Source organism: Schistocerca cancellata, chromosome 2 (genome assembly GCF_023864275.1).
Source record: "Schistocerca cancellata isolate TAMUIC-IGC-003103 chromosome 2, iqSchCanc2.1, whole genome shotgun sequence".
Lineage (NCBI taxonomy): Eukaryota > Metazoa > Arthropoda > Insecta > Orthoptera > Acrididae > Schistocerca > Schistocerca cancellata.
The window spans coordinates 1,055,147,579-1,055,160,673 of NC_064627.1; the positions used below are offsets into that span (position 1 = coordinate 1,055,147,579).

Genomic DNA, 13,095 nt, shown 5'->3' on the forward strand with positions numbered 1-13,095 from the left:
TAGACTTCCTCACCTGCTTCACTTTTATATTTTCTCCTTTCATCAGTTAAAACCAGTATGTCCTGTGTTATCCAAGGATTTCTACTAGACCTTGTCTTTTCACTCATTTGATAATCTGCTGCCTTCACAATTTCTGCTGTCTTGTATTGTATTCCTTTCCCTGTTCTAGTCAGTTGTTGCCTAATGCTCCCTCTGAAACTCTTAGACACCCTCTCATTCTTTCCACTTTTAATCTACAGTTTATAAACATAGTTCATAACCAATAAATTGTATTGGATGAACTGCTACCCCTAGAAATGTCTTATAGTTTAAAATCCGGTTCTGCAATCTGTGTCTTAGCATTATACACTCCTGGAAATTGAAATAAGAACACCGTGAATTCATTGTCCCAGGAAGGGGAAACTTTATTGACACATTCCTGGGGTCAGATACATCACATGATCACACTGACAGAACCACAGGTACATAGACACAGGCAACAGAGCATGCACAATGTCGGCACTAGTACAGTGTATATCCACCTTTCGCAGCAATGCAGGCTGCTATTCTCCCATGGAGACGATCGTAGAGATGCTGGATGTAGTCCTGTGGAACGGCTTGCCATGCCATTTCCACTTGGCGCCTCAGTTGGACCAGCGTTCGTGCTGGACGTGCAGACCGCGTGAGACGACGCTTCATCCAGTCCCAAACATGCTCAATGGGGGACAGATCCGGAGATTTTGCTGGCCAGGGTAGTTGACTTACACCTTCTAGAGCACGTTGGGTGGCACGGGATACATGCGGATGTGCATTGTCCTGTTGGAACAGCAAGTTCCCTTGCCGGTCTAGGAATGGTAGAACGATGGGTTTGATGACGGTTTGGATGTACCGTGCACTATTCAGTGTCCCCTCGACGATCACCAGTGGTGTACGGCCAGTGTAGGAGATCGCTCCCCACACCATGATGCCGGGTGTTGGCCCTGTGTGCCTCGGTCGTATGCAGTCCTGATTGTGGCGCTCACCTGCACGGCGCCAAACACGCATACGACCATCATTGGCACCAAGGCAGAAGCGACTCTCATCGCTGAAGACGACACGTCTCCATTCGTCCCTCCATTCACGCCTGTCGCGACACCACTGGAGGCGGGCTGCACGATGTTGGGGCATGAGCGGAAGACGGCCTAACGGTGTGCGGGACCATAGCCCAGCTTCATGGAGACGGTTGCGAATGGTCCTCGCCGATACCCCAGGAGCAACAGTGTCCCTAATTTGCTGGGAAGTGGCGGTGCGGTCCCCTACGGCACTGCGTAGGATCCTACGGTCTTGGCGTGCATCCGTGCGTCGCTGCGGTCCGGTCCCAGGTCTACGGGCATGTGCACCTTCCGCCGACCACTGGCGACAACATCGATGTACTGTGGAGACCTCACGCCCCACGTGTTGAGCAATTCGGCGGTACGTCCACCCGGCCTCCCGCATGCCAACTATACGCCCTGGCTCAAAGTCCGTCAACTGCACATACGGTTCACGTCCACGCTGTCGCGGCATGCTACCAGTGTTAAAGACTGCGATGGAGCTCCGTATGCCACGGCAAACTGGCTGACACTGACGGCGGCGGTGCACAAATGCTGCGCAGCTAGCGCCATTCGACGGCCAACACCGCGGTTCCTGGTGTGTCCGCTGTGCCGTGCGTGTGATCATTGCTTGTACAGCCCTCTCGCAGTGTCTGGAGCAAGTATGGTGGGTCTGACACACCGGTGTCAATGTGTTCTTTTTTCCATTTCCAGGAGTGTATAATCAATCTGAAAACTTCCAGTTTCTCCAGGTTTCTTCCATGTATAAACCCTTCTTTCATGAGATAGTGATGATTAAGTTATGCTCTGTGCAAAATTCTGTCAGGCAGCTTCCTCTTTCATTCCTTTCCCCCGGTCCATAATCACCTAATATTTTTCCTTCTCTTCCTTTTCCTACTATCAAATTCCAGTTCCCCATCCCAATTAAATTTTTGTATCCATCAAGTATCTGAATAATTTCTTTTATCTCACCAGACATTTCTTCAGTCTCTTAAACAGTGTAACTAGTTGGCATATCAACTTGTACCACAGGGTGTACATAAAGTCCGGGAACACTTTCAATTATTTATTGCACAAGAATTAAACATTGTACAGATGTTATGCACATTGCATTTTGAAGAGAAACTCTGAAAGTTTTTTTTACAAACGTTTGATATGTGAACCATGAGCGACCCAGCAGACGTCAGGATGGTAATCGAATTCTTGCCATGCCCATCTCAGCATGGCATCATCGACTGTGGCAGTTGCTTCCCGTGTTCTCTCCCGGAGCTCAGCTACATCACGTGGTAGAGGTGCTACATACACCAGATCTTTAATGTGTCTCCACAGAAAAAAGTCATACAGAGTGAGATCTGGTGGTCTGGGAGACCATTTCATGGAACAGCTGTCCCCTTCTGTAGCACAGTCAATTCATCGATGCGGCAGCTTCGTGTTCAGGTTCCCATGAACTTCACGGTAGAAATGTTGCAGGACTTTTCCACACTGTCATTGGAGCCATTTCAAGTTCACGAGATGCACAACGCACCAATTTCTTTAGACTCCTTATGAATGTCTCTTGTATGCGCTCCACATTCACTTCACTCACACTGGGATGTCCAATTCTCTTTGCCAGGCACAAGCAACCAGTCGTAATGAATTTGTTGTGCCAGTGGTAAATGACCTTCCTTGTTGGTGGCTTCTTACTGTACTTAGTTCTAAACATTCGTTGAACAGGTGTAGCACACTTGTTTTTGTCCAACTCCAACACACAGAAAGCTCGCTCCGCATGTGAACTCGCCGTGTTTGCGACTAGCGCTGACTATCAGCAAATTACCAAACTACACTGTGGCAGTATATGTGAAAAAAAAACTTTTGGGGTTTCTCTTCAAAATGACATGTATATCATATCTGTACAGTGTTTGGTTCTTGTGCAATAAATAATTGAAAGTTTTCGTGGACTTTATGTACACCCTGTACTATGGTGGGTGTGGAGTTGTGTCTGTCCTGGCTACAATAATGTGTTCAATATGCTGTTCATAGTAGATTATTTGTGTTCCTATTTTTTAAATTCATTATTAATCCTGCTCCTGCATTACCCTATTTGATTTTGTATTGATAACCCTGTATTCACCTCACCAGAAGTCTTGTTACTCCTGCCACCAAACTTCACTAGCTCCCACTGTATTTAACTTTAACCTGTCCAGTTTCCTTTTTAAATTTTCGAACCTTCCTGCCCAAACAAGGGAGCTGACATTCCACGCTGCAGTCCGTATGACGCCAGTTTTGTTTCCCTGAAAGTGACATCCTTGTGAGTAGTCCCCACCTGGAGATCCAAATGGGAGATTATTTTACCTGAGAAGATGCCCTCATCATTTATCCATACAATAGATCATCATTTAACCATACAATAGAGCTGTATGCCCTTCACAAAGTTATGAGTGTAGTATCCCCTTGCTTTTAGCAGTTCATAGTAACAGCACAGGAAGGCCATTCTTGTTGAGGTTACAAGGCCAGGTCAGCTGATCATCCAGGCTGTTGCCCCTGCAACTACTGAAAAGGCTGCTGCCCCTCTTCAGGAACCACACATTTGTCTGACTTCTCAACAGAGATCCCTCTGTTGTGGTTGCGTCTCCAATACGGCTATCTGTATCGATCGGGCACACAGGCCACACCTCCAGTGGCATTACAATTACCCAAATAACATATGCTAACAACAAAACATAGATAATCTTCAGATAACGTTTACTCAGATTTACTGGAGGAATTAACTATTTAGCTTGTTCCTTGAAAGTACTCAATTTGTCATCACTCTCATCACAGGCAATTTTCTTCTTTTCAAAGAGCCTGGGTATGTCGTATTTTAATTGAAGACAAAGAACTTGATTTTTGCCTCCCACATTTCATAAAACTTTCTTTGCATCAGATATCAGGATGTAGTGTCTTGCTGATGAATAAAGATTATGTGGGTCACAAGTCACCTTCCATGTGCATATGTTCTTTAGGTTGAGAGCCAGATGCATTCTGGACATTTTTTTCCCAGAATGTTTTGAACGTTTGCCTCATATTGCTATCATCTACTTTCTCAAAAGGTTTAATAGTACAGTGGCAGTTAAGTCCTGCATCCTTTTTATCTCCAGTTACTCCAGAACAAGATTCATACTATTCACCTGCTTTACACCACTTCTGCTTAAACTTCCTTAATGAGGTACATGTCATCCTCTTCTGAGAAGATCTCTTCATCTGTCTTCTGCTCCTTCAGACAGGTATCTGAGACCGTCACAGATGGCTTAATATTAAGGCCATGAAGAAATCCTATGCAGATTATCTGATTGCTAACAAATATTATTATTATTGTTACTATTGTCGTCATCACCACCACCACCATCATCATCACCACCACCACCATCATCATCACCACCACCATCATCATCACCACCACCACCACCATCATCATCACCACCACCACCACCACCATCATCATCATCACCACCACCACCATCATCATCATCACCACCACCATCATCATCATCACCACCACCACCATCATCATCACCACCACCACCATCATCATCACCACCACCATCATCATCATCACCACCACCACCACCATCATCATCATCACCACCACCATCATCATCATCACCACCACCATCATCATCATCACCACCACCATCATCATCATCACCACCACCATCATCATCATCACCACCACCATCATCATCACCACCACCATCATCATCACCACCACCATCATCATCACCACCACCACCACCATCACCACCACCACCACCATCACCACCACCACCACCACCATCATCACCACCACCACCATCATCATCACCACCACCACCACCATCATCACCACCACCATCACCACCATCATCACCACCACCATCATCACCACCACCATCATCATCACCACCATCATCACCACCACCATCATCACCACCATCATCATTGTTATTATTATTATTATTATTATTATTACTACTATTATTTTCACTTGGGTGAGTATAAATGAAGAGATATGCGTATACACACCATCAAGCCTTCAACAACAGCCATTCAGTGACAACCTTGTGTTTCATGCACGTACCAATATGTTCATGAAGATTTGCAAATTTATGTATTTCTGAGTCATTGGGAATATACTCAGGATCCTGGTCAGAGATATCAGGATCACTAAAAAGTCTTCATTTTCTTCTAATTCGTCAAATGTGGTCATAATCATGGAAAACATACATGGGGCCCCTCTCAGTGCTAGCCATTTTACCTGTCTTTCGTCATTATGTTGCTGCAGCAGGCGGCCACTAGTGTTTACCATGAAGCATAACCCTGATATTTGTTTACTGAAATTTGAACCTGTTCCTGGTGTATTATATTCTGGTGTTCATAGGTAGTGCTGATTGCCTTACAACTCAAAATACGTGTGCTGATCCTTGTACTTGACTCCATGAAATACGCACTTACCAGACAACTGTGTGAAGGGTGAATAATTGTTTCCCATGGCCCTGATTAAAAATGTGTGGTTTATGTTTGCTATTGTTAGCAGATGCCAGTGTTTATATCTTTAAATTAGTAAGTGTATTACTCTTTCCAAATGGTGACACAATAAACGAGATGGCCATGCAAGCATACATAATATACTAACTTGCTTAAAATGTTTTTAAGTATATGTATGTATGTACGTATTATTTATTTATTTATTATTGCATGCCACCTGACCAGTTATGGTCACATTACACCTTCATTTATTTTCCTTTTCCTCTGTCTGGAATTTCATATGCTTCCTGTTCTACATCATCTTTTCACTGGCTTGCTTTCCTTGCACTTTTCTTAAAGTTCGTCCACGTCTCTTAGGTCCTTTTTCAGATTTAACCTCTTCCAAATTCTTCATTTTGCTTGTAAATGTATTTGCTTCCAACATTTGGGACTATGTGATATCAGACCTGTCTTAACCTTTTCTCACTTTCTTAATCCCTGTTGCAGCATGTATCTTTTCCTTCTGTAGAAAGTTGAATATTTGTTTGGTTATGTGTTTTCATTCATTCTTTACATGTGTCCATGAAATGTTAGCTGCCTCTTAGGCGTAGTCTTCAAAATTCTTTCCGTGTTCTGTGTGACTTCTGTGTTGCTTCATTGTTTCCATCCGCCTTCAGTTCAAACTGCACCTATAATATTCCTTTCCCAGACCTTTAGCTCTTCCAGACTACATGTTGTCATGAGGCATTTACTAGTGTAGAGGTATTCCAGCTTGACAATCGTGTTGTAGTGGATTAATTTGACATTCCTGGAGAGACACTTCGTATTGTGTGTTTTTTTTTAAATCTATGTGAGTCAAATGTCCAGCTGCAGCTTTTTCATGTCCATTCTCCTGTGAAGTTCTTGCCAAGGTACTTATTGACACTTTCAATCCGACCTGTCCCTGTTTCGTTGAATTTTGGTCCATATTATCACAAGTTTTATCTTTTTAACTGTTATCCTGAGTGGTGTTATTTTGACATTGCTATTTATTTTTATACAGTTGTACACACGAGCAGAAGTGCTGAGCGCTGAAGATGCCTGGCATTGCCCATACTGTAATCGCAAGCAAGAGGTAGTCAAGAAGTTGGGTCTGTGGTCTCTGCCAGATATTCTTGTGATACACCTAAAACGTTTCAGACAGGTATGTAGTGTTTACTAATAATATTGTAACTGTGTGCACACTGGTAGTTATCAAACTAATTAAAAATATTTCACAATATTTATTGGTATCTGTAACATAATAAAAAAAGATTTAGTTTAAAGTATTCTTCCTCAGTTATCATTTTTATATTGTGTAAGAAGCAGTGGGTTTCTTAACTTTTGGCATAACAGTTACTGACATTTAAAATAGAGAAAAAAGAAAAAGAAAAAAACACAATATATCCTCATTTCAAACTTAATGTTTTTTCACGAAAGGGACAATATAGTTGAAAGTAAATTTTAAAATTGTATCACAATCAAGTCTTTTAATTGTTGATATGGTCACGGAAAATCTTGGGCTGAACACAAGAACTGGTATGAGGAAAGACAGCCACTCACAATACTACCAAGAGGTGAGATAAGCACATAAACAACACAGTTAGTGTCATATCTCACTGAGTTACAGCTCTCCTCAGATGTTATTCATTTACACAGCAGGGTACAAATCTCATAAACATGTATTTATAACTTAAATAATATATAACCTAAAGATATGTCATAAAAACTCATTGCCATATGTTTGAATATCATAGCTACAAATTTTTTGGTTAAATTCATATACACACAATTCTCAACAAGTACTGATTGGACATGAAATACCTGTCAGTGATTTGTGTCCAGTGCGCGACCACAGTCCTAAACCAAAATTCACAACAAAACCAAGTATTTACCTCATCAAAGTCCTAGAAGGAGGACAGGTCATTGTTGATAATCCATCCGTAAGTGTAGTTGTGCTATCATCCATGGAGCATGATGAGCTGTGATAGGGCAGGAATTAAGTGAAGACCTTGAGATACTGCTTCACCAGCTCACAACCAGACGCTCCCCTTTCAACCTAAACTAGGCCTTAGGCTATGCTACAGATTGAAAGGTCACAGAATGTGTACCCATGAGTGTTTTGTGCAACGCATAAGCCATGGCGAGGATGCTGAGTTGTGTACACAGTGTGGTGCTTTGTCAGCATTCCTGAAGCTCTGCAGGGAGCCATGGCAATCTACAGCAGCAGAGGGTTGCATCTTTACACACACTACTCGGCCTGGGCCTCCCATGGGACTGAGAGCACTGGGGCGGGAGGGGGAGGGGCACTGATTTAGAAACTGATTGTATCAATCACCTTTTCATAACTCTAAAGGCAAGTCACATGCTTTAGGAATGCCCCGAGTTAAACTGATGGCATCATTTCTCGCATCCTAAACTCTGAAACTCCCCCCCCCCTCCCCCCTCCACGGGGCTCATGGTTCTTCCATGAGTTCATGTGTGGGGCACAAGGGACCCTGAGATACTGCTGTCCACTCCTCCTTCCTGGGCTGCATTTCCTTCCCCTTGCCCCTCCCTCCCTGTCCTCTTTCCTTTCCTTCTGCCCCTCTTTCTCCTCACTTGATGTTCTAACTTATGTTGACCTGGATGTCCACCTGGTTTCTTGTATTCCTCCCAGTTTTTGTTCCTTTGCCTTTTCTTTTTCACCTTTCCTTTTTTGGCATTTTTGATCCCCCTTTGGAGTTTGATCTTCACTTCTAAATTTTCTCTCTGTAGTGCAAGCCATTTTGGGAAGAACTGCCTACCTAGCAGCTGTGGTGTGGATTCCTCTCCTCCCCCTCCCCCCCTCATTCCTCCCTTCCTTCCCCCTTGTAGACCACCATTCCCCCTCTCCCACTCTGCTAGATCACCAGCATGTGTAGCCAGTCCTTGTGGTGGAGGTGTTATATACCCAGCTGGCTGAGCTCCCTGATAACACAGGGATCACATTTCTAATACCTAAGCTGTTGCCTCCCCATGTATGCCTAGGAGTGGTTGCTCGTCATTCTGGAGCATTGGAACTCCCAGCAGTGGCTGCCATACCAGGTGGCTTTTGCTGTGACTGGATGACACCCACAGCAATATCCATTGATTGGAGTGGATGGTATCAGGGCTAATGCTTTGCATATGAATTATGTTAAGCTCCAAAAAACTGGCCGATCTTCTACAGCTATATACTCTTTTGGCAATGGATCAGTTAATGCTGCTTCTTATGACCCTGCAGCCTTCCCTTCCCTGGCTACATCCTGGGAGGAGGGCCAGGCTCACCAGCTTGAGGTGAAATACTCCCTGCACTACTTGGTCTGTATTAGGACTTTCACCCCACCACTCCATTACTTTTTGTGAAATTTGTTGAAGACAAGTTTGGCAAAGTGTAGTCTCTCAGTAAGATGCGGTTCGCTTCATTGTTGTTCAAAACTACTTCTGCCGCTTAAACTGCAGCTCTTCGTGCTTGTGATCATTTTGGTGACATCCCAGTGTCCATTACTCCTCATCAGTCTTTGAATATGGTTCAGAGTAATTTTTCATTGGGATCTCGTCCTCCATACTGATGAGGAACTTTGGGCCAATCTGGAATGATGCAGCATTCATTTTGTTTGGAATGTTCAAAAATGTCCAAAGGTCAATCTCATCAATACCAGGGTCTTCATTTTGCCATTTCAGGGAGATACACTCCCAGAGAAGGTCAAGGTTATGGTTTACTTGGGTGATGTGAAGCTGTACGTCCGCCACCCATGATGTATTTTCGGTACTTGCATTTTAGGCATAAGTCTTCTTGCTGTCCGGAGGGCCCTCTGTGCAGTGAATTGGGACACCCACTGCATGATGGGGCCCCCCTTTGTTCCATCGTCCGTGTTTGTTAACTGTAATGACTGTCACTCGCCACACTCATCGGACTGCCCGGTTTATAAGAAGGAAAAGGAGATAAAAGTGTATAAGTCCCTTGATAGTTTCTCCTACACTGTGGCTCGTCAGAAATATGACCATCTTCACTGTGTGTGCTGATGACATCTAACTTTGCCTCTGTTACATCCCTTGCTCCTCCTCCCCCTTCCTTACCCCAGTCCCATCCTCCTCTCCTCTTCCCCCTGCTCTGCTGCCATAACTCATCAGTGGGACCCACAGTTCTCCTGCTCTCTCTGTTGCGAATCTTGCACTCCCTCAATTCCCTGCCCTCCTCAAACTATGAAAACCAGGAAAGGGCCCCCTCCAGTGCTCCTGGAGGCCTGTGCTCTGAGCCTGATGTCTTTATGGATGTCACCCTGCCCTCATTTTTAGTGGGTAGTGACTTGGCAGCATGACAGGCTCCAGCCCATTTGCCGCGCATTTGGATCCCCATTCTGTGCATATTCAGAGGTATTGTAATGGATACTACCATCACTTCCCGAAGTTGCAGTCCCTCATTTCCTTTTACTTGGCAGCTTGTGTCATTAACTAGAAATCTCATTTTACTGATGCTCACTCATCAGCTCCTCGTGCGTTCCATGTTTTCTGTCAGCTCTTTGAGAACTTAAGGTGGTGTTCACATGTTGGTCCATACGGCTGTTGTTATATCGTGGATCCCCCTTCGTACCACATTGGAAGCAGTTGCCGTCCGTGTCCACTTTGACTCTGCAGTCATAGTTTGCACTTTCTATCTCACTCCTGACAGGCCGCCTACACCCACTGCCCTTCTTCAGCAGCTCCTCCCTTCATCCCTTCTATTTAGGGATTTTAATATCCTTCACCCTTTGTGGCACAGGCACATAAGTTTCATCTAACAGGGGCTCCTCATTGACCAGTTTCTTGCTGAACTTTTTAGGGAGGGTTCCCCTACTCATTTTAGTGCCATCTGTGGCACTCTTCTGCTATTGATCTTTCACTCACTTTCCTTCCCCTCTTCCTTCCTTGCACTTGTTGACCTATTCCTGACTTCCTGTTGATTCTCTGGTTCACTCCCCCCCCCCCCCCCCCCCCAACCTCCCCTCCATCCCCACCCTGCCCGATGGCGAAGTTACTGTGCTGGGCTTTCCATCATGCTGTTTGGCCTCTATCTGCCTCCCAGGTCGTGTTTACGCTACCTTTGTCTGGTTGTATTGATGAAGTCATTTGTGATATGTACAATAAAATAATTTACATCACTGGCATTCTGTTCGCTGCTTGATGGACACCCTTCACCACCGGCCAGTTCCGTGTTGGATCTCACCCATTGCCACTGCCATTCATGGCCGTTGTTGTTTCTTGCAGCATCTTAAGCGGAATACGTCATTCGCTGGTTGTATCACCTTTAAATATCTTCACGCCAAAGTCCTTAACTTAATCAAACAGAGCAAACAGGTGTGTTGGAAACACTTTAACTCCTCCCTAGGTTCTTCTCTCTCTTCACCACATGTGTGGACTACACTGCACCCTTAGATGTTGTGAGTGGAAATCCTCCATTTCAGGCCTTGCCTTTCCAGGTGGCCTTTGCATAGATCCATCAGTTCTCACGGAACACTTCACAACCCATTTTGCAACTGAATTACCCGTCAGTCTCCTATCCAGCCGCCTTCCTCCTCCAGAAACAGTGAACTGCAGCTTCCCATATAAGTTTCACCTCTTGTGAGGAGGAATCCTACAGTGAACCTTTTACTAAATGGTAACTTTTTCTGATCCTCTCTTCTGTCCTCAATTCAGCCTTTGGCCCTGATTTAATCCATAACCATTTGCTTCAACTCCTCAGCCCTCCATGACGACAGTATTTCCTCCAGGTGTTGAACTGTACTTGGATCCAAGACATTTCCCCTCGAGAGACAGTGTTGTCGTTACTGTCCTTAAGACAGGCAAGGACCCATCATCCTCTGATAGTTACAGCCAATCAGTGTGACCAATGACACCTGTAAATTATTTGAATGGATGGTGGCTCGTAACCTCAGTAGGGTCCTCGAACCTTGGGATCTTTTCTCCCTTCACCAATGTGGCTTTTGGGAGGGATGAACTCTGATCAATCACCTGCTTCGATTGGAAACCTCATTTTGGCAGTCCTTTTCTCAGCACCACCGTCGTATCACAGTTTTCTTCGATCTTTGTAAGGCCTACGACATAGCTTGGTCATCACATTCTGCTTACGCTCCATGAGTGGAGCCTAACAGCTCCTGTCCCACCAGTCATTCAGAGTTAAGATTGGCAGTGTTCTCAGCTCTCTGCAGACCCAGGAGAGTAGCATTCCAATGGGCTACATATTCAGTGTCCTTACTTTTCTCATTGCTGTAAATGGACTTATGTCTTCTGCCAGATCTTTGATCACTTCTTCTCTATATGTAGATGATGTATTTGGGATAGCTTCCACTTGGCCTTTGCAGAGTGACAGCACCAGCTCTAGCACACTTCCATGTGGATGCTCTCACATGGTTTTTCAGTTCTGCCCCCGTAAGTTGTGGTTGGTGCATTTTCATTGCCGTACTATGGTTCATCCTAATCAGAAGCTCTACCTTGATGCCCAATCTCTGACCATGATCCCCCAGTTACATTTCTTGTTTCTTCTTTTTGAAAACAAGTTTACTTTGTTGTTCCATATCTGCCTTTTGAAGGATGGCTGTTTTCGTAAACTCAATTTGCTGTTTTATAAAATCAATTTTCTTCACTTCCTTGCCCACACTTCTTGGGGTCCAGATCAGTAGATTCATCTCGGCCTTTATCGGGAGTTACTTCTATCTAATCTGAACTATGGTTGTCAAGTTTATCGGTCATCTGCCCGTTCCACAATGCTGCCTTGAACCTGGTTCACCCTCATGGTATCTGTTTAACCACTGGTGCCTTTCGCACTAGTCATGTCAGTGATCTTCTGGTTGATGCTGGGATCCCTCCACTTTTGGTCCGACAGTCCCAGCTCTTGTTCCCTCCCCCCAGGGGGCTCGCCACTCTTTGGTGGATTTGTGCTTGACTACCACGGGAGCCCCAGCCTTTGCAGCATTTTTTCCCTTCTGTGCTGCATGTCTATCCTCTTGCTATCCTTTTTCCCCCTCACTTGGGGAACGTGTCTGGAATGTTATTGGGAATGTTCTGCATTGTCTGTTGCTGACGTAAGAACAGCCTCACTTTTATTTTTCGCTCCCTTTTCCTTTCTTTGTTTCCCTTCTCCTCTCGTTCCTCCACTTCGGTGTTTGAAGTATCTCTTTTTCTTCTTCCTCCCTGTGTGCTCCTGAAGGCTGGCCCATGAGTCTGACGTGTAACAGGTGACCGGGTAATGCGTAATTCCCAGCACCAGGTCAACAGGTAGGGTTTGCGCGTACCCCCTGGTATGGGCCAGGCCGAGGGATGGGTGATTGCCTGAGCTGCAACCTTCCCAAATTACCGATTAGTCCCTCTGTCAGGTGTTCAGGAGGTGTGAACTATCACCTAAGGCAAGTGCACCCCCTTGTGAAGGGGGCCCCCCAGTTGGAAGGAGCGCATCATTGGAGATGCTGGCAATCATGGTGGACTTTCTCACAATGAGTCAATCGTCTACCCAATCAACGTCTACAAAATGTAAATATAATGAGGCTAATGATTCAAAGACCCTTCTCGCTGAACCTTAGTTCCTCATGGT

General features: G+C 44.9%; 1 protein-coding gene across 2 annotated transcripts in view; it reads left to right on the forward strand.

Moving 5' to 3' along the window:
• Window positions 1-13,095, forward strand: part of LOC126163043 (ubiquitin carboxyl-terminal hydrolase 31) — a 352,669-nt gene that overhangs the window by 299,543 nt on the left and 40,031 nt on the right. For both annotated transcript variants that reach the window (XM_049919926.1, XM_049919927.1), the window contains exon 8: window positions 6,553-6,693. In XM_049919926.1, coding sequence (XP_049775883.1) covers window positions 6,553-6,693 — 141 coding nt within the window. The remainder of the gene's footprint in view (window positions 1-6,552; window positions 6,694-13,095) is intronic.